Below are 22,578 nucleotides of genomic sequence, written 5' to 3'. Positions count from 1 at the left end.
GTGAAACCTCAAATTTACAAGTATCTTCCCATAGACCGAATGAACCACCATACCAAATATGGTGAAGTTCCATTCACAAGAGGTGAGGTAGTGGTAAAAAAACGGCTCTTAAAAACTACATAATAAAAAATGTGTATGTGCCCTACATGGACCTAATGAGCTTACTCACCAATTTTGAAGATCCATCTACACCATGCAAAGTAGTTATACGGACATGCAACATACAGTACTACTATATTTATATAGATATTGCACCTGTTACATAACCTTTCTCAGTAAATCAGACATTTTTTCTAAGCAATTTACAGAAGAAAAACTATTCTAAGACTCTTCTTATGCAAATAAACCGTATAAATATTACTAATTTAAAAGTAAACAAGAGGGAAAATCACCAGCCATGGCATCTGAAATTATTTTAGGCAGTATTAGAGAAGGTTAAATTACACCATTACTAATTTAAAGGTAAACAAGAGGGAATTCTCACCAGCCATGGCATCTGAAATTATTTTAGGCAGTATTAGAGTAGGTTAAATTTATGAATCCCCCCCCCCGCTCCAGAAATACAAAACGTGGGGCAAGTGCACACTTGATTTGATTCTATTACTCATCAAAATCTTTACCAACCTATCCTCAAATAGAAATTCTTTTAAACAGGATTAAAGTAAATTAGTCTATGAGACTTTGGATATGGTCAAATGTATCAATCGAAAGGATTTGACCTCCTGAGTCCGACATTATAATCAGATCTCAAAACAGTCAGATGACAAACTATGAGCTAAAAATGTGTATTTGAAAAAACTCGATCATCATATTGACATAAACTTTATTCTTATAAGTCAGAACTGTTATTTAGATTCTTTGTACTGAAAACTTCAACCTTACAAATACATAACAAATTTGGCTTGTACATTTTGTGTTAAAAGGTGTTTTTTAAAGTATTTTCTCACTGGTAGATATGGAATATTATGACAAACTCAGTGCATAACTAAATTTATTTCATAATTTGGAATAGACGTTTTACAAATCCAGAACTGTTGGAATTCCAAAAACGGTGAGTCATCCTTAGTATTCTCTAATGTTGCATAGTTGAAAAAGTTAGTGTTCTAGAATTCCAAATACTAAATTCTTAATATATAAACTAATAAAGGAACTGAATGGCATTAGAAGATTATTTTTATGAGCTACTTTTAAGAACAATGGGTATAGTATAACAATAACAATGGTAATTATTCATTACAAGATAGCTCAGGAATATTGCAAGAGAACTAAAGGTTATAATTGTCTACAATATTTTAGATGTTTTCCACATTCACTTCCAGATTAAATAGGTTTAGAGTATAAGAGGCAACTCAGTCTTGCTTCAAGTGAGACACTAATTAAATTTGAAAGTTTTGTAGAGTTAGTTATTTTACTGAATCTTAGAAAATGCAGGAAAGATCAATGAACTTGTTGTGAATAATGAGTCACTGGAGAGAAACAACTTTCTAGGCTGAATACTGAATGATTTATTTAAGATCAATGACCCAAAATCTATATACAACATAACTTGATGACTTGAATGAAGAAAAAAATACATTTACAACAAAACTTACTTCTAAAAGACAACTTGAAAGATATGCAGGCATATTAGGCAATTACAGTTAAAACGTTTTTTGGAAGGTAAGGCATTGTGAAAGATAATACTTTCTCTATTGATAAAGTATAAAAACTAACAACTTTCAACAATAGAACTACCACATAAACATGCCAAGATGAAATAACTGCAGTTTATGCCCTTAACCTCGTTTACACCATACTGTACAAAACCCATGCTGTGTACAGCCATTTATCTATATCTTTTACTATGTGCAAGATTTGTCTCAAAACCTCTGGTATTAGCTTTAAAAACTGAAAATTTTAGAACTGGAAAGGAAGAATAAGATTTTATTCTGGACTTCTGAGTTGACTTACACTTCTTACAGACAAACATCAAGCGCATAAAAGTACAAATTACACAAACCTCAGAGTAAACCCCACACCAATTTAAACAAATAAAGAATAAATGAATTCTTATTTTTCTCATTCTTTCCTTAACAAGAGGCTTCATATTTCCAAATGAATGGTTTTATGCATGATTTAATGAGGGTACTGCAAATAAACAAAGTCAAATCTCTAAATAGTACTAAGACTCAAATACACGCATACATATAAATTATTAGTAAAAAGATTCCTTATGTGCAAACTTTTTGTATTACGTTGTATGTTAATATTAAAGAGAATACATACAAACCAATGGGTGTAAAAATATTTAGTAAAAACTCAATATGACAATGACAGTTAAAACTTCATCTCTCATAACTGTATAAAAATACCAGTGAAGGCACAAAAATGCTATTTAAAATGGTATGAACACAGTTACACTAAAACTGGTACTGTTGGTGGATACACAGTAAAGACATACAATTGTACAATCAATGGAAAATGGATACATATGAAAATGCAATGAATATAAACAGAGCTAATTCTAACATGCAAAATTACACCATTACAACTGTCTAAAACAAACCATGATTACAAATATAACTATCATGGTTCAGCCATCTATTATTTACTCCCACCTCGAGATGACTTTCTGTAAAAAAAAAAAAAAAAAAGGAAGAATAAATCTATTACTCTTTCTGTTGCAATACCCATACAAATTTTCTACCACTCTTACATGTTATCATGATATGAAAATTTAACAAGAATAAACACTGATTATAAGTAAAAAATATTGGTCATAAATACTTTGTACCTTGCTTATAAAAACCATATTCATCATGCCTTAACCTGGAGATACATGCAAGTGAATCAAAATCTTGTTTAACCCCCAATTCTAAATAAAAGTTCTCCATGTGCTCTGTAGTTACCATACGAAAACACATTCATACTAACAGTATATTTGATACTTTTCACTATGATATAGGTTAACTTGTGTTCAAAACTACTAATGAGTAACTAGTATAACCCAATAACACATTGATCAAAGTGAGAATTGAACTGGACATCCCTTGAACTTATACCTTGAAAATTAAACAATTTTTGGAATACCAAGTCTTTCTACTTTATAATACAAGCACAAATATAACTATTATGTCTTGACTACATCTAAATGCACACAATATTCATTTTACCCTTTCCAGCATGACACCAACATATTACTTCTAAAAAATTTCATCCTTCTTGAATACATTACATCAAATTTACTACCATAATTTCTGGAAATTTTAAGACAAAAATATTTTCATTTCAAGTATAATAAACTTAGAATCTTCCAAATAGAAGTCAATCAGTTACCAAATTAGACCTAGTATTTAGTGACTGAAAAAAAAAGAAAATATGTTTTTGGTTAGATGCAGCTGAAGATTTACAAAATTTGTTTTGGTGAACAAACCGAGTGTGAAATGTTAATACTGAATACTGTAAGTCTAATGTGGTATATTACACTTAGCAATTAGGATTTTCTCACATTTTTGGTTGTTCATCAAAAATACAAAAAGGAGAAGGAGCTTATACAAGTGGATAATATATTTTTAACCCAATACCACAGCTCAAATATTTTGGAGTATTTTAATAAAAATTGTGTATAATACAGATTCTTAAACTTCTATCACATTATACTAAGCCATGCTATCCACTTCAACAAAAACAACATGATTTTGTCTACCATGCTGAATACACTACGCCCTCTTCAAGATTTGCTTTTTTAACAAGTTGTGATCAAATAAAAGGCACAACAATTAAATTACATTAAAAATATTGAAATTGCATTTCTAAAATGTCCATCTTGACAAAAACCAAAACTTACATCGCTCTTGTTGATGATCGAGTAGTCTGAGTCTTCACTGAAGGGCTAGCTTGACTTGTCTTTACAGAGGACTGTAAAATTTAAGACATCAATTCAGTGATTTCTAAAAGTACTTTAAAATAAAAGCTATTCCATTTGACATCTCACAACCATTAGTACTGCATTTAACTATTTATTGCCAAAAATGCAATACTACAGCCGCACAAGTATTAGCATTCACAACAAATTACCACTGTTACAGTTCAAGTTTTACGAGAATGTCTCTTTGGCAAAAAGACTATATTTTAATTCAAGAAAATTAAACTTGGTAATAGTCCATTATCAAGAAAGGTGAAACCTGAATTCACAGTTTAACTGGTTATAGTACATGTTTACATAAGTAATTACATGATAAGCCTCTTAAAATTATTAAAATAATTTTTTTATCCCTCTTCTTCAAAAAGAAAAGTCACCACTAAAAATGTATTCATTTTATTCCTAATATATTTCTTAAAGACTGACTTATCACTGCACAAACAGTAACTACCAAGAGACAGGGTTTTCACATGGTACTAGGTGAATCACCTGCCTATTTTGGTTTACTACAGCTCATCTACACAGCTTCTTTGGTTTTATATATATCTTTTCTAACAGCATTTTCACTGAAGGAATACAACCACCAGAATCACTTTAACTGAAACTGTTTTTATGATCTCTCTTTCCCCCTTAAAAAGTTGTTTTGAAATAATTTCTAATGCTTTCAAATGAGTAAAAATCAGGAAATATAACACAACCATAAAATGTGGTTCAGTAGATTACAATGATTTTGTCACCTGACTACATTGTTACAGTCCATGTAATGCCCAATGTTACTTTATTTATTTATCACATCTTGAAATAGCCCTGCAATAAATTTTTCATCACAAAAGAGGCTTCAAGGTACAACTGTCACATCCAAACTGTACTATTCCTCCATCTAATGTATCAGGATGATGGTTTCCCAGTGCCTGTTTCAGTTGTCCAATTACACAAACATTCGTGGAAGAGTTTACTGGTATGTCTTCATATGGAAGAGTACGAGTACTCATTTCATTCTTAAGCTGCTTTGGAAATGTCACATTTACATTCAAAGATCCTCCCATTATCTTGAATATTGTTGTTATGAATACATAAACAGCTTCTACCATTTAGCATTGCGTGGATTCTCAAACATAATAAAATTTGACACTTAGTATATGACTACTTACAGGTCTCTTTCTGGATGGTCACAATGATCCAAACTGATCTGTTTTGTATATCCTCAATCTGAACAAAGTTGAATGTTTTACATTGGAAAGAGATTTTACATACCATCTTCTAGAAGTGCATCAACTACCACTGAAACACCAAATGCTGTCAAATCGTAGTTTTGATATGATCTATTCAAGTGCGACTTGGATGATTTGCTGTGGTTTTCACATGAATTGCTAATTTGCTTATTCAAAACCATTTTGATAACTTACTGAACCCTCTGTATTCCTATTAGACAGTCAGCCATATACAATGCTGGCCAAAATCTTAAGGCCAATGAACATAAAGAAAATGTATGCATTTTGCATTGTTAGACTCAACCACTTATTTGAGTAGAGCTTCGAAAGATGAAAATAAGAAAAGGGAAAATGAAAATAAAGAACTTTTTAGCATTTGATAGCAAAAATGTGAACACTATAAAATTAGCCTAAATACTAGCTGGTCAAAAGTTTAAGACCATACCAAAAAGAAGTCCTAAATAAAGTAGGAAATGCCCAACAAGAGGTCTCAATAATGAGTTGCACAGCTGTCATTGTGAATAACTGCAAACATTCACTTTGGCATGGTTGATATAAGCATTTGCAGAAGGTTGGCTGGAATGTTATTCCAAGTGGTGAAGATGGCTTTACAAAGATTATGCACTGTTTGGAATTAACATCCATTTCTATAGATTTCCCTTGCCACCCACCCCCAAACATTTTCATTTGGGTTCACTTCGGGCGAACGTGCTGGATGGTCCAAAAGAATCACGTTATTTGCCATGAAAAAATCCTTTGTCCTGCGGGCATTGTCCTGCTGAAAGATCCAGTCATTTCCACACAAGTGAGGGCCTTCAGTCAATAAGGATGATCTCTCCAACATGCCAGTGTAGCCAGCTGCTGTTTGACACCCTTGTATAACCTGAAGCTCCATTGTTCCATGGAAGGAGAAAGCACTCCAGATCACAATGGAATCTCCTCCACTGTATTGTGTAGAAAATGTGTCTGGTGGGATATCCTTATCATGCCAATAACGTTGGAAGCCATCTGGACCATCCAGGTTAAATGTTTTCTCATCAGAGAACAAAACCTTCGTCCACTTTTCTACGTCCCATGTTTGGTGCTTCTCAGCAAAGTTTAACCGAGCTGTTTTGTGGTGTGGAAGGAGGCGTGGCCTTTGAAGACATTTACAGTTTTTAAAGCCTTTCTCTTGTAGATACCATCTTATTGTTCTTGAGCTACATTCTGTGTCCATAAAGACCCTAATCTCGTTCGATGATCGGCAAGTGTCATGCCAGACAACCCGTTGAATCCTCCTGCTCAATGCTAGCGAAATTTTCTTGGGCTGACCACTTGAAATTCTTGTTTTGTATCCCTCAGGGTCTTTTAAAAATTTGCAACAGCAGTTTTACTGTGCCCAATCTCACCAGTGATGGCATGTTGAAAGACAGCTTGCTTTTGCAGTTCGATAATTTTGCCACATTCAAACTCTGTCAATGTATTATCCTTTGCCATGTTTTTACCCAATGTAAGAGGAGATATCAGTGGGAGATGTTGACAATGCTAATGTTTGAACACAAATGACTAAATTTTGTTACGTGTTTACCTATTAACGCTTCGTTTCAGTATGGTCTGAAACTTTTGACCAGCTAGTATTTAGGCTAATTTCATAGTGTTCACAATTTCCCTATCAAATGCTAAAAAGTTTTTTATTTTTATTTTCCATTTTCTTATTTTCATCTTTCAAAGCTCTACTCAAATAAGTGGTTGAGTCTAACAATGCAAAACGTATATTTTTTCTTTATGTTCATTGGCCTTAAGATTTTAGTCAGCAGTGTATATGTGCTTTATTCCCACTCTATGCACATCCACATCTAACAAAGTATTGCTGTACACCAGTGATTATGTCAATAAACTGTATTATACATGAAAGCAAAACATTTTAAAGTATAATACTGGTTTTGTATACTTTACATAAGTATTATCAAAATGACAGAGGGAACAAAGCTGTGTATATACATATATATAAAAGGTATTAAAAAAAAACTCGTAGTGCAAATGAAGCAAAAACATAAATACACAAATTCATGCATTTATCTTATTTGCATACTATTCATATTATTGCTTGAAAAAGAGGCAACAAAATGAATGATATGGTATTTCTGAGTCTTTCCCCCAAAGCTTCTAGAGGGTTAATACATTACAAATAGAAAACCCATCTCGCTCTTTCAGTCTAAGCTCTATTTCACATTTACAGGACTACTCACTAACTCTTAATGATAATGAAAATCCCATGGAGAAAGCTAAAACAATAAGGCTGCCAAAATGTCATGTTGTGCTTACAGTGAAGAAGTAGAAAAGTATCAAAAACTTATTCCTTTTTTGCCTTAAAAGGAGTGGATGAATAATACACCAAACAAATTCTAACAGCAATTAATACAGAGATGTAGGTCTGTCACCTTACAGTGAAACTGCATGAGTTCCTCAGAAGAATGTGTTATCTAAATTTTGTACAAAATGTTCCTCATAAAAATGTGGTTTTTACCAAAATGTCTTCTTTCAACACAATTATTAAAAATAAATATGTTCTGTAGTGCAGCAAGCACTCATATATCTTCACTTCTCTTTACTGAAGATTTAGAATGGTGCAATTTACATATTAAAATATTCTATATTTCAAATTATTTTCCAAAAAGATATCAGAGGAGATTAAAACAAATGACATATCAGTAAAACTACTCAGCTGTCACAACCTTTGATACTGGCAAAAAAGGTAGTGTATAAGTTAATTACCTGGTCATAAATATACCAAACTATATAACTTAAAACTGACTTTTGTATCACAGAAAAACTGAAATACAAGTTTATGGTATCACCAGAAACAAATGTTATAGTTATTGAAATATTGACAATCTATTATAAGTTGAAAAGAAAAACATTTAAATTTTACATTTAATAATAGCTAATTCCAAGTTAAAACCAACAACTGAATTACTGTAAAATAAAATATCAATTTTGAAATTAACTTACCTGAGCTTTCTTCCCTCTTCTACCTGTGGATAAAAACAAAACAAAGCATGAAAATTACAAAATATGTAGCTTATTAATGTATTATTAAAACAGCTGGTATGGGCATTAAAGCTTTATTGATACCTGTACCAGCAGTCTTGAAAATACATTTTTACTTCAAATGGGTTTCTCATCATTATGAATATAATTTATTTATTATTTTAATATTGTGCTCCATAAAGTATGTAAAATTAATTATATTGTGTTTGACACTCTTAGAAAATTTAATATAAAACTAACAAGGTAATTATAAAATAAGTGTATACAACACAAACTTTTTCAAGACTTATCCACTTCAATAGATTTCTGTGGCACTTAAATTAAATTTTGTTAAAACATTCTACACTTGAAAATTGACAAGAAATTATTCTAAATTGAGGTAAATCATATTAAAACATAGCAAGCTTGCTAATGCTTTGACTGATAGTTGTACCAATGAAATGCTAAATATACTGACCACTTACAAATCTTGAAGTTTGAAGTACCAAAGAAACCAGATGTAACAGCAGAACCATATTTAAGTCAGTAGTACCAGGATTAATGAAAGAAGTTTGTTTTAAATTGTAGAGATTATCTACAATTCAAAATTAAACATATTTTTAAGTCTACTTTCAGAATTAAAGAACAACACCCTAAGAGTGTAAGTACATTTCTTATTTGGAAGAATGTGTATTTTACTACTAGATAACTTTCAACTAGTATAAAATAAAATATTACTGGGAAAATTCAAACTAGGTCACTGGTACATTCATTCTTGTGTATCTGAAAATGATTACCTTGGTGACTACACCTTTGTACATTTCAAAAATGTTTTTCTTTAATGCAAAAGCTGTAACTTGTAAAAATAAATAAATAAATAAAATAAAAAATTCAATTTCAGAAACTAAATATTTTAGTACCTCATTCAGAAACACATTATTTCTATAAGATAAATAGTAATCATTAAAACTAACTGATTAATATAATAGGAGATAAGATTCAATTTAGTAATGCAACATCTTTAAAAATTTGTTTTATGTGACTGATATCAAATACCTACCTTTTACTAAAGGTATCTGTACATTGGTGGTGTTCATGATGCCAAGGTCAGACTGTGAATGATTTTTCTTTCCAGATGAAGATGGTTTTTGTATCCTCTTGCATCTTCCTTTATTCTGTCCTTTTGCATTTCTAACTGGAGTTTCACTTTTTCCATTTACATTCACTGTAGGTTTTCTCCTGCCTGTAACTGTTTTTTTTCCTTGAGTACTCATTTCTTGTTCCTGCTTAATGCTTGCTATACGAGACACATTTTCGTTTGTATTTGGGATATTATCACACTCTACAATAGTCTTTTCAACATCAACTTCCATACTCTTCTGTGCTACTTGTTTCCTTCCAACCTTACTACTTCTTGTTTTTGATAAATTTTTCGTTTTTGGAGAAATTCTGGAACTGTCCTTTTTACGAACTTCGGGACTTTCTGTGGATTCGTATACTCTTCTACCTCTAGTCTTTCGTGCAGGAACTTCTTCTGAAACAGCTGTTAATAGTCTCTCTTTTTTTTCTGCTTGCAAAGTTTGATTTTTCCTCTGACCTCTTCTTCTAACTGTTGATTTAGACTTATCATTTTGCACAATTTTATCAAATTCTATCTTTGTTTCAGGAGATTGAGGAATTTCCTTGTTACCCATCTCAGAATGAGGAAAAGTGAGATCTGATTTGGTTTGGATATTCTTTACAGTTTGCCTGCGTGCAGTTTTTGGTGAAACAGATGAAAGTTCCTCAACATTTCTACTGATGTCCACTGTGTTTTCCCAGTGTCTTTTACGTGACCTGGTGTTAGTCTTTTGAGCATGCTTTATTCCTTTACTTAATGTGTCATCATTATCTGTGTTATATTTGACATTTACAATTTTATAAACTTGGTTGTTAGCTTTCTTTTGTTCTTGCTTAGCACTTCCAGGTGTCTTGGTAATAATGTTTGAAATATTTTGATCTGTCTGGAAATCCTTTGCTTTTTTGCTATTTTCTTCAACAGATATAAACTTTTTCCCTTTACTCTTCTTAGAAACTAGAACAGGAGTTATGACTTGTTCCTCCATTTTCTTTAACTTTTTGGCTGGTGTTGGAGATGTTTCTTTTGTTTTCTTTATATTGTTTTCTTTCTGTTCAGGTGTGACATATTTTCCCTGATTTCTGCCACGCTTTCTTCCTCTAAATTTTGGTGGCAATTCCACCTGTTGATCAACAGGAATGGGAGCTTCATGTTCTTCTTTTGTGTGAAGTTTTCTTCCACGCAACATACTTACTTGCTTGAAAGAGTCATCTTTAGATACTTCAACTACAGAAATCACACTGTCCTTTTCTAAAACTTCATCAGCTTTGTTACTTTCCAACCGCTTCTTTCTTTTGGGTAAACCAGAAACTCTTCTTGTGTCTGGAGAAAGACTAGATCTCTTGGTCACAACAAGATTTCCAGTTAAATGTTTCTCAGAAATTGATTCATTAAGGGTTTTCTTTGGTCTACCCTTTCTTCTTATGGGTGTTGAAGAAATTATTCTGTCTGTATTTTTAACAGATTTTATTTTTGTAACTTTAGCAGGTAACAAATATGCACTACTCTGTTCTTGTATCAATCTATTATTCTGACTCCTCATAGGTGTGCTAGAAACATTTTTGTCTAAAATCCCTGAAACTTTACTTATGTTAGATGCATTTGATATTACAGACAATTCACTCTTATCCTTTGCTGCTTTTTTTTTCTTTGTATCCTTTACCACTCTTGACGTGCTGGAAATGTTGAAATCTGAGGTTTTGTCAAAACCAGCTTTTGTATCTGGTGCTTTTAGTACACTAGATTTATCAGTTGAAGAAGACAGTACAGGAATTTCACATTGATTTTGGCTTAGCTGTTGTCTCTGGCCCCTTCTTCCCTTAAGTGCTCTGGAAACAAATGTTTCTAGAGTATCTGCCTGCTTAATTTTTTCATCTGTAGCAGACAGCAAGAGAGTTTCATTCTCATTCAGATTTTGTTGTGGTTTCCTACCCCTTCTTCCCTTTAGTGTGTTAGAAACATTTGTTTCTGGAGAGTTTATTTGCTTAATTTTTTCATCTGTAGCAGACAATATAGAAGTTTCACTCTTATTTTGGTTTAGTTGTTTTTGACCCCTTCTTCCTTTAAGTGTTGTTTCTACAGTGTTTGTCTGCTTAGCTTTATCATCTGTTGCAGAGAGCAATACAGTTTCACTCTGATTCTGATTTTGTTGTGGTTTCCGACCCCTTCTTCTCTTGGGTATGTTAGAAACATTTGTTTCTATTGTGTCTGTCTGCTTAATTTTATCATCTGCTATTGAGAGCAATAAAATTTCACTCTGATTCTGATTTTGTTGTGGTCTTTTTCCCCTTTTTCCCTTGGGTGTTTTAGAAACATTTGTTTCTGGAGAGTTTAATTGCTTAATTTTATTATCTGTTACAGACAGCATAATACTTTCACTCTGATCTTGGCTTAGTTGTTGTTTACGACCCCTTCTTCTCTTGGGTGTGCTGAAAATGTTTACTTCTAGAGTATCTTTCTGCTTAATTCTATCATCTGTAGCAGGTGATAAAAAAGTTTCACCCTGATCTTGATTTTGTTGTCGTTTACGCCCCTTCTCCCCTTGGGTGTATTAGAAATGTTTGTTTCAGAAGTGTCTGTCTTCTTAATTTTATCATCTGTAGCAGACAGTACAAGAGTGTCACCCTGATCCTGGGTTTTGACTCCTCCTTCCTTTGGGTGTATTAGAAACATTTATTTCTAGAACATCTTTCTGCTCTTGATTTTGTTGTGGTTTACGACCCCTTCTCCCCTTGGGTGTATTAGAAATGTTTGTTTCAGAAGTGTCTGTCTTCTTAATTTTATCATCTGTAGCAGACAGTACAAGAGTGTCACCCTGATCCTGGGTTTTTTGACTCCTCCTTCCTTTGGGTGTATTAGAAACATTTATTTCTAGAACATCTTTCTGCTCTTGATTTTGTTGTGGTTTACGACCCTTCTCCCCTTGGGTGTATTAGAAATGTTTGTTTCAGAAGTGTCTGTCTTCTTAATTTTATCATCTGTAGCAGACAGTACAAGAGTGTCACCCTGATTCTGGGTTTTTTGACTCCTCCTTCCTTTGGGTGTGTTAGAAACATTTATTTCTAGAACATCTTTCTGCTCTTGATTTTGTTGTGGTTTACGACCCCTTCTCCCCTTGGGTGTATTAGAAATGTTTGTTTCAGAAGTGTCTGTCTTCTTAATTTTATCATCTGTAGCAGACAGTACAAGAGTGTCACCCTGATCCTGGGTTTTTTGACTCCTCCTTCCTTTGGGTGTATTAGAAACATTTATTTCTAGAACATCTTTCTGCTCTTGATTTTGTTGTGGTTTACGACCCCTTCTCCCCTTGGGTGTATTAGAAATGTTTGTTTCAGAAGTGTCTGTCTTCTTAATTTTATCATCTGTAGCAGACAGTACAAGAGTGTCACCCTGATCCTGGGTTTTGACTCCTCCTTCCTTTGGGTGTATTAGAAACATTTATTTCTAGAACATCTTTCTGCTCTTGATTTTGTTGTGGTTTACGACCCCTTCTCCCCTTGGGTGTATTAGAAATGTTTGTTTCAGAAGTGTCTGTCTTCTTAATTTTATCATCTGTAGCAGACAGTACAAGAGTGTCACCCTGATCCTGGGTTTTTTGACTCCTCCTTCCTTTGGGTGTATTAGAAACATTTATTTCTAGAACATCTTTCTGCTCTTGATTTTGTTGTGGTTTACGACCCCTTCTCCCCTTGGGTGTATTAGAAATGTTTGTTTCAGAAGTGTCTGTCTTCTTAATTTTATCATCTGTAGCAGACAGTACAAGAGTGTCACCCTGACCCTGGGTTTTTTGACTCCTTCTTCCTTTGGGTGTATTAAAAACATTTATTTCTGGAGAATCTTTCTGCTTAATTTTATCATCTTTAGCAGAAAGCAAGAAATTTTCACTCTGCTCTTGAATTTGTTGAGGTTTACGACCTCTTCTCCCCTTGGGTGTATTAGAAATGTTTGTTTCAGGAGTGTCTATCTGCTTAATTTTACCACTTGTAGCAGACAGTACAAGGTTTCCACACTGATCCTGGATTATCTGCTCTCTCTTACCCCTTCTTATCTTGGGTGTACTAGAAAGGTTTGTGTCTGGAGTTTCTGTAGCCTTAGGTTGGTCTTCATTATCAATAATTCCAGAGGAAATTCTGCTTCCTATACTTTCCACTTGATTTTTATTCTTGACAGAAATCACAGTTTCTGCTTCTCCTCTCCTTGTGCTACAAGTGGTTAAATAAGGAGATGTCTCTTTCTCTTCTGTTTCTTTCATTACTGCATCATTAATGGTTGCTTTTACCTTTTGTTTGAGCACTGAGGGGCAAATAACATCTGTAGATGGTGTGTGCCTTATATTTGTCCTTTTAGTTTTTTTTGATGCTGGTGTCTGAGACTGTTTTGAAATTTCTGGGGTGACAAAAATATCAGCCAATCCAGTGAAATCTGGCTCTGAAATTGTCTTTGGTGTTTTAAATAGCGAATGAATGCCAGATAAATTGGAGAAACTGGTTCTTGGAGATCTAGCTGATGTCTTCACTTGTTTCAAACCTTCAATATTTCTTGGGGTTTCTTTTCTTTGCTTCATTAATTCTCTGACACCTTCAACATCAGTATAATCTAACTGAGAAGATTTTTCAGGGTTACGAAGTAATCTTTTGACACCTTCAATGTTTGAGTAGTCAGCTTTTGGACTGTCCATGGGTGTTCTAACAAGTCTTTTAATGCCATTTACATTTCTGTAATCTGCTTCAGGTGTATTAACCAATCCTCTTAGAGCTTTTGGTTCTGATCTTGGTGTTCTAACAAGTCTTTTAATGCCATTTACATTTCTGTAATCTGCTTCAGGTGTATTAACCAATCCTCTTAGAGCTTTTGGTTCTGATCTTGGTGTTCTAACCAGCCTTTTAATGCCTTCCACATTTCTATAATCAGTTTGAGGAGTATGTACTAGTTTTTTTAAAGCTTTTGGTTCTGATCTTGGTGTTCTGACCAGCCTTTTAATGCCTTCCACATTTCTATAATCAGCTTGAGGAGTATGTACTAGTTTTTTTAAAGCTTTTGGTTCTGATCTTGGTGTTCTGACCAGCCTTTTAATGCCTTCCACATTTCTATAATCAGCTTGAGGAGTATGTACTAGTTTTTTTAAAGCTTTTGGTTCTGATTTTGCTGTTTTGAATAGTCTTTTAATGCCTTCCACATTTCTATAATCAGCTTGAGGAGCATGCACCAATCTTTTTAAAGCTCTTGGAGCAGACTTTGATGTTTTAGCCAGTCTCTTAGTTCCCTTCACAGTTCTATAATCAACATTAGAAAGAGTACTTGGAGCATGCATAATTTCTTTTATACCTTCACTATTAGTAAAACATGCTGGTGGAGTTCTCTGAGGAGTATCAACAATTTTGTTTACCATTGTTTTTTCATCAGATTTCAGTTTGTCATTCTCATTAACTGTAACATTAGTGTATTCCAGAATATCTCTTACAGAGATTCCTTCTTTTTCTTGTTTTGAAGTTAATTTTTTTGCCCTAGCATTACATCTAAGAGAAATTTCAGCATCTGATTTTACAAATGCATTGCCAATTAAGAAATCTGATGCCAAACCAGATTGTTTTTTCTTACCCTTGTGAAAAACAGATTGATCATCTGAAATATTTGGTATTTTCTCAGGTGATAAACTGGAGGATTTGCCAGAGTTTGCACTTTGAGACTTACTCAAACTTTCTTTTCTAGAAAATGGCTCTGGTGTTTTCAACAAAGACTCAACCCCTGTGAAACTAGTTTCTGGAGTCTCTGATTTTTTTGATCCTATTTTCATCTGCTTGATGATATTTTTATGTGGTGTCTTTCTACCCTTTCGAGTTAGAGCTACAGGAACATTAACTTTTTTGGTAATGTATATGGTAGCAGGGGAATCAGCATGTCCAGTACTATTTAGCAAAGGTGCCTGAAATTCAAGTGAAAATGACTGAGTTAAATATGTATGTGTATATATATATATATATATAAAATGTTTTTGTACAGAGTAATAATTTAATTAAAAAAAACATCAGTTTACCTAGAAAGTTTATGAACAAAGCAATTTAATGTTTGCATATGTGTACAAGAAAGAGAAAACTTGAGGCCTAAGCACAAAACATGAGACCAAACTTAAAAACAAAACAAAGAAAAACATAGTCAAACAGCATAATATATTCATATTATGAATATTTAAGCAGTACACCACAACAGTGCATAGAAATACCTTTGCTCTATTACTTATTTTTGTTTTATGTTTTGAGAAAAATAAGTTTAATAAATTATTTCAAACTAGTATTAATCTGTACACATATACAATGTAACAAAATTTTTACTTTTTCTCGTTCCTGGGCAGAAAGTGTTACTTCCCAATTGCTTATGCCTAAAGTAAATGGAAAAGACCTATTTTTCTCTCCAAACTTTGCTCTCGTGACCTGGGAGCATATATCGAAAAAAAGATGGGAGACTATATTTGGGGGCTGATACATGAAAGTGATTTACATTAAAGTCGCAAATCTCAAAAAACTACACTTCTAAACATTTTTTTATATAACTTTAATATAAATACATGTAAATCTTGATTCATATGTTGTTTTATTCAGGCCTTACATAAATGAAAATATGTAAATTTTCCCGTTTTTATATAGAAAATAGTTTAATTTCTAAATTTCATTATCCAGGTCACAAAAGCAATGTTTGAAGGGAATAATGGCCATTTTATGTACTTTTACAACCTAAGAATTTAAAAATATCACATACTATCCAGGAACAAAATTTGTGTTACACAGTGTAATTGAAATGCGAGTGTATATTTAAAAATACTGGTTTACTAAAACACAGTTGTGTAAAGATTAAAGTTCAATTTTTATGTTATTGAATACAGTGGTATAAGTGATTGTATGCCACATCATTTTAACTTCTGTATTGTTAGCCAGGCATGGCTTAAAGGTCAATATAATAAAAATAATAAATGATGTTATAAGATTCAAGCTATTTAGACTAAACATTTATGTTTACATGTTATAATCTGTAACCATTTTGGACCTTAATAACATAATTTATATTTATTTTCCAACTTTTTATGGTAGTTACAAGGTCAGTCAAATTGACAGCCCCTGCATAGTTAGGACAGAGAAAATAACAGACAAAATATAAAGTTCTACTGAAAATAAATATTTGAAATGTAATTAGGAAGTTTGAGAGATTACACAGAGAATAGTTTAATTATGACATGAAAATCACTTCACAATCAGACTAGTAACAAAACAGACTTAATATTTTCACAAAAAAATCCAGTAAAAATACTTAATAAACCTAATTTTTTGTGTACAAAAGATTTGAAATCAGTACTAAAAATCTACCAAATTTTGGGAAGATACACTTATAGCATTAAAAGTTAGAGTACAAATTCTTAACATATACAAATGCATACACAAATTCATGTATATCACATCAAACTCACTGCGAAAGGGATAGGAGTACTCTTTGCCTGAATGGTGAGATTTGACCATCACTCTTATCAAGAACTCAGCCTCAAAGTGCAGTGCATATTCCTACAGCAATGAGCTACAAACAATGAACTCTTGGATTCACAGCTCCCCAAAACAGTAAGAACCTCTTACACATTAGGTGGATAAGATGTGATGCTGCACACAAGACATTCCATAGCTCTCAGCCAAGTTGGAGAAGGCTGGGCATGACTAAGGAGGGAGCTAAAAATCATCCCAAAATGTTGACAAGCCAACCCACTCTGGCAGCTTCCAGGAGAAAGAACTGAGTATGTAGGGCTGGGTCTGCTGGTGATGAAGCAAGAAACAGCGAGCTGTCCATATAATAGTAAAAATAAAGGTTCATAGAATGAAACAGGTAAGCAAAATCTGGATTACTCAACAGAATATACAGAAAGCTGAGGCAAGTTCAAACAGAAGTGCCTGAATCTAAAACACACACACACACACTAGTGATGAACAAAGAGAAGAAACTGTCTGGATGCAGGTGATGTAATACTATGGAAATATGCATCCAACACATTGACCTTCATCACCCACAAACCTAGAGTGAAAGCCCAACAGAGAGTTAATAAGTACAACCTCATGGTAAATCTGGGAATGACTATAGAGTGGTTCAGAATTTATATATTTATGACTGAAATCTAATCCCCTACTTTTTGGGGAGCACTAAACAAATAAGAACAAAATCCAGGATGAGAAGAATCTCCTTGATTGATGACAAACTTGTAAGTCCTGAGCTATCTCCAAATGATACTGGCAAGAAACAGGACCTGAAAAAAAGAAACAGAATTGTACAACAACAGGGAAGATGAAGCAAAATGGAGGGCCAAACCTTATATGATGACTTTTAGAAACCATGGATCAACCACGAAGTACCTCCAAACACGAGCAAATTTAAGGACGAGAGAACAAGGTCATCTATGCTGGATGCTTGACCATGTATCTATAGTGAGCTTCAAACACCCAAGATGCCAGAATTGACAAGAGGCTGGAGAGATGCAAATACAAAGATGGGAATGGGTTGGTTGGATAAAGAAAAAGTCAAGGATAATAGGGAGGTATGCAAATGGGCTGACTCAACCATAATCTCCAACAAGAATGACAATATCTGCATGCCAACATGAGCAGGAGTTTTTCAAGGAAAGATGATATAACAAACACAAAAATAAAGACAGGTATGATGGATAGATAAGAGCGAGGAGGACCACACTGAGGTTCCAATATGGGAGAAAAGCGAACAATGATGTCAGTAGTAAACGAACTCTAGAAAAAAACAGCTTCCAGACCTAGAAGATTCTAACAGTAGAACAGCCACATTTGTTATGCAAGGACAAACGAGGAAAGTCATGCCATGATAGAAAAAAGGAGATTCCAAGAATAATATGAAAACCCCACAAGGGAATGATAAACAACCTCAGACAAAAATGTGAAAGTTGAGGTTGGGAAAAAATAATCAAAAATTGTTATTCCATCCACACAAAGGGAAAAAGTGACTATACAAAAGAATAATCATCCATAGTATGTGGAGGTTGAGGCATACTAACTCGTGAATCCAGTGGCTCCCCAAGACGATTCACAAGATCCCCAATATCCAGGGAAGAAGGAAATATTAAATCACGACCCATTCATCCCTAAGCAGGACAGAGTGGAACCATATGAAACAGGCAGTAAGTACGGAACACAACACACCTGATTAACCAATTCCACAAAGGATCTGGGCAATTCTCCCAAAATGGTGCATATCTGAGAGGCTGCACATAACCTCTTCTTCCTCATAACTTTTAAGCCCAGAGCAGGTAGGATAGAACAAGCATCAAATTATTCTGGTTGTTGCATGAAATTGGTGAACTCCTGATGGACCAGAGACCATTACTCCATGGGCCTACAACTGTGGTTCTTGACAAAGTGGGCATAATCGATAAATCCACATCAGTAACAGCACTTGTCATCATAACTGCCTAAAACTGTGAGTGCATACCAATTTAAGTTATAACAGGAGAGAAGAGAAATAACACTAATTCTTAACTCCCCATGAAACAGAACAAAAATGGTAATTAACAGTGTAACTAAAGTAGAAAAATTAAGAAAGTAAACACTCTTGTATATGTTTATATGTTAATCAAACTATAGTTGAGAATATGTCTACACAATAATACTGCCAACAGAAAAACGGTTAACAGTTGCAAATTAGAGGGCATTAGTTATGACAGGGGTAGTGTCAAATAACTACTGGAGGAGGGATGTTCCCTAACTGTTTGCCTGTTAATATGCAGGTATCTCATGTTGATATACGTAAGAGTACCAAGGCTAACAGCATGTGAAAATTCGTGCTGATAAAGGGCAATGCAAGTAGAAAGGTTTTAATGACAGAAGGCAAGATACTGTATCAGAATGTAGAAAAATGCAAGTGTAGTTGTGTTAATGGCTGGCTATCTTTTTGAGAGTCATACAAGGTAGTAAAATACAATTAACTTGTGGATATAGAGAAAATTAACATTAGCAAGTAATAATTATTCAACAACAAAATAAACTATAGAATGGGCAAGAGAAAAATGGAAATAAAACGAGAAGCAGTGTTCATGTACAACAAAAGTATCTGCAAAAAATTAAGTTATACAAGTATAAGAACTGATACTAAAAATAATGTAAAACAATGTAAATCAAAAAGCTAATAAAGAAAGATTCTAAACTGCATGAGTGCTGTCTTTGGTTCAATTCACACACTAAAATTACAAGAAAAACACACTTAACATGGGATCTTGTTTGTGAAAAGTGTAGTATGTGACAGTATGCATTGTTAAAAAGCATCTTACTAGTAACTGCTAGGAGGTTAGTCATTTAGTTTTGTTAACACAGCACTCACCTGCCATCTTAGAGATCTTTGATATGAAACTAACTCAAAGATATAATAAAATTAAACATTGCCAAAATCTTATTAAAACTGTGAAAATCAAAACAGTTTCACCTTCTACTGCCATGACAAGTTTTGTGAGGAAATGTGGAGACTGAAAGACCACATCTTCAAGTCATTTCATTTGTTCTTAATGCAATAAGTACACAATCTGCCTGGCTAGACTCACACTATTCAAAGTATTCTGTGTAATTTTGCTGGTAACATAGTTACAAATAGTGTCCAAGTGGCTGTTTATTGGAAGTAATAATGAAGTAGAACTTCATGTAAACTGCATACTTTTTTTTTCTTTCTATATTTTCTTGATTTGTCCATGATTAACATAAAGGGTTAGTTTTGAAGGCCAGCTTTTGGAAAATAAACTTTAATAACAAAATACTCTTTTTTTTTTCTTTTCTTTTTTTTTTTAAAGTACAGGGCATCATTACTAGTGAGGTACTTTGCCTATCAAAGCACTTGAAAAGTAGATTAGAGCTGAGTGATTTAACTGATTACTTATGGCAGCAATTTCATCAATTAGTGTAATGTAAGTTAATCAATTAATTGAAATTACAAGTATCTTTTAACTTCTGTAAAATAGTTAAAATAAAAATACTGTTACTTGAAATTAAGATAAAAGATTTCAAAGCAACTGAAAAGAGAAAATACAGAACTTGTACATTTAAAAACGATAATACATAATTATTTACATTTAATATATTAAATAATTATGAACTAGTTCAATTCTGAAAATAATAATTTTGTAAGTAGATGTTCTAAACTTTCCAGTGGGTAAAAAATAACTACTAATTATTTGATATAGCTCTCAAAAGTTAAGCTGTATGTCTGTTATTTAATGACAACCTATGCAAGATTTTCAAGTTCTCCTAACCCTTTAAAACCAAGTCTGGCTTTTTTTGCACATCACAATGTTTTACATTCATGTTCAAAATTTTAACTCTTATTATGGATGTATGTTAACAAAACTAATATCAGAATGTAGTTTATATTTCAAATTTTTATATTATTTAAGTTTTAATTACAAAAGAAAACACTAATAAATTCTTTCTTTCCCAGGGAGTATAAGAACTTTTAAAAATAAATTCCCTGACCATTTACATTAAAAATGAACAAGCGTGTGTTTAATGCAATTATGATCAGACATTACTCCATTAACTATTTTAAATGAATTACTGAACTAAACACTAGATGTAGTAGCTAGCCATATATTTAACATAACTACATAAATCTACAGTCCATACTAAAAAGTGATGTTGCAAAACATTTAAGAAATCAGGATATTTCAACCAACAAATTCACAAGTTTGACAAATGGATTTTCATATTTATATCCTTATGAAACTAATATTTACAAAAAAAAAGCTTTTTCCTCACACTTCCTGTAAAACATTTCATCAAATTAAGAGTTCTGCTTTCAAAAGACTTCACTTATATGATAGAAACTTGAAGTATTTCACAGAAATGTAGGATGAATGTGTGTCTATAAAAGCCTGAAGGAAGCCCTTGAAAATATGTCTAAATACCATTATACCACAGAACGTTAGTATCTGATGATAATTGTCTACAAATAAATATAAAATCAGAAAAGCTGGCTTTTTGGAATATTGCATTCAGAACAAAATTTAACTGTTAATAAATTAATAAACTTTTATATACTAAACTTGGGACCAGCTTCTTGTAAGGTGTCACAATGCTGTTAAAGTATAATAAAGTTCAAGATTTTTTTGATAGTTTCAAACTGTTACAGTGAGTGCAAAAATAGTGATTCAGATAAACAATCCACCATAAAACAACTTATTTATGCATAATTTATGGATCCTCTTTGAGTCAGATAGATTTCTTTGTTATTTCTGTATAATATGATCATGTAGTAGGTGTATCATGTAGAATGTAAAACAGATCTTTCAAATATTTCTCAAGATCCTATCCAACAAATAATTTCATATAATATCCTTGTCTTGTGTACTATACCTCACATAAAACCTGTATGCCAAAGTCTATCAAAAGTTCTGATAACTGCAATACATTCAAAAAATTATACTACAAATTTCATTTTATTTCAAGAAAGAGCATCAAGTAATCCAATTTTGAAACACCCACCAGGTATCACCATTGAAAAGTAATTGGGAAACAACCAATTCCATCAAACACAGTTAAGCTGGCATGCAATTACATTTACATAAAGACGAAGAGAAAGAGAACAGTTTGGTAGAAATTTGTATTTTTCAGGATATACCCAATATAATTTTGTTAGTGATTACTGGCCAAAAGCCGGACCTCAGACACAATCTATATGTTGCCAAACTCAAAACATGCAGTTTAAATGCCATAACCTTTCTTTTTAAAGACATTAATAAATTTTCCAAGCCCATAAAAGAAGCTTATTTTGATCTGAAGTATAAATTCCTAACCAACAGAAACAGCTTATTTTCTATTCCAAACTTCTAACCATTCCTTTGAATATGACAGCAACAAATATTACTCCAGAGAACATGACTGATGTGTGTGCGTGCATGCGTGCACTATAGTAAAAACTGATTCTCATAGCATTATAAATTCTATAAACCTATTTACAGCTTAGGTAAAAAGCCATTTAAATTACAACTGTTTTTGGACATTTTTATATAAATGATTCATGTGTTATTTGTTTTAAAATGCATATTCGAAAGAAACATGAAATGTTGTTTCAAAAATAAATATAAGCACAGATACAGAGCTTTGTGTATGCAGCACCTTGTGTGCGTGTGTACATATATATATGCTTATAAGGTAAAACACCTTGTTTACATGTTATTATTCAAGCTTACTGACCACAAAAACATGTAAAAAATATTTCAGAGTACTGAATAATTTCTTTGCAAGTTAATAATGGTTGCAAAGTAGCAGCTCATTCATATTCAATGAATTAGTTTTAGATGGATTAAA

The 22,578-nt window shown here is 32.8% G+C and overlaps 2 protein-coding genes and 1 long non-coding RNA gene across 5 annotated transcripts in view; all 3 read right to left on the bottom strand.

Moving 5' to 3' along the window:
* The window catches only part of LOC143255634 (uncharacterized), a 62,829-nt gene extending 62,625 nt beyond the window's left edge, over window positions 1-204 (bottom strand). For both annotated transcript variants that reach the window (XR_013030766.1, XR_013030765.1), the window contains exon 1: window positions 170-204. This is a non-coding gene — a long non-coding RNA (uncharacterized LOC143255634). The remainder of the gene's footprint in view (window positions 1-169) is intronic.
* A 1,277-nt stretch (window positions 205-1,481) lies between these two features.
* Window positions 1,482-11,606, bottom strand: LOC143255630 (uncharacterized). The gene is made up of 4 exons (XM_076511592.1): window positions 9,182-11,606; window positions 8,104-8,126; window positions 3,827-3,897; window positions 1,482-2,611 (listed from the first exon to the last, which is right to left on the bottom strand). Exons 1-4 carry the CDS (start codon window positions 11,604-11,606, stop codon window positions 2,584-2,586), a joined length of 2,547 nt encoding a protein of 848 aa, XP_076367707.1. The 3' UTR covers window positions 1,482-2,583.
* The window catches only part of LOC143255629 (uncharacterized), a 32,673-nt gene continuing 21,264 nt past the window's right edge, over window positions 11,170-22,578 (bottom strand). For both annotated transcript variants that reach the window (XM_076511590.1, XM_076511591.1), the window contains one exon: window positions 11,170-15,161. In XM_076511590.1, the coding sequence (XP_076367705.1) occupies window positions 12,624-15,161 (2,538 nt within the window). In that variant the 3' untranslated portion in view covers window positions 11,170-12,623. The remainder of the gene's footprint in view (window positions 15,162-22,578) is intronic.

Source organism: Tachypleus tridentatus, chromosome 7 (assembly GCF_004210375.1).
Source record: "Tachypleus tridentatus isolate NWPU-2018 chromosome 7, ASM421037v1, whole genome shotgun sequence".
Taxonomy (NCBI): Eukaryota; Metazoa; Arthropoda; class Merostomata; order Xiphosura; family Limulidae; genus Tachypleus; species Tachypleus tridentatus.
This window is presented reverse-complemented; position numbering and strand designations above follow the sequence as displayed.

Coding starts and splice junctions, on each gene's coding strand:
- LOC143255630 (XM_076511592.1), bottom strand. CDS start 11,606: ATGCTGTCTGTAACAGATAATAAAATTAAGCAATTAAACTCTCCAGAA. Junction 8,127..9,181: donor ACAGATACCTTTAGTAAAAG/GTAGGTATTTGA, acceptor TTTTATCCACAG/GTAGAAGAGGGAAGAAAGCT. Junction 3,898..8,103: donor GAAGAGGGAAGAAAGCTCAG/GTAAGTTAATTT, acceptor TAAATTTTACAG/TCCTCTGTAAAGACAAGTCA.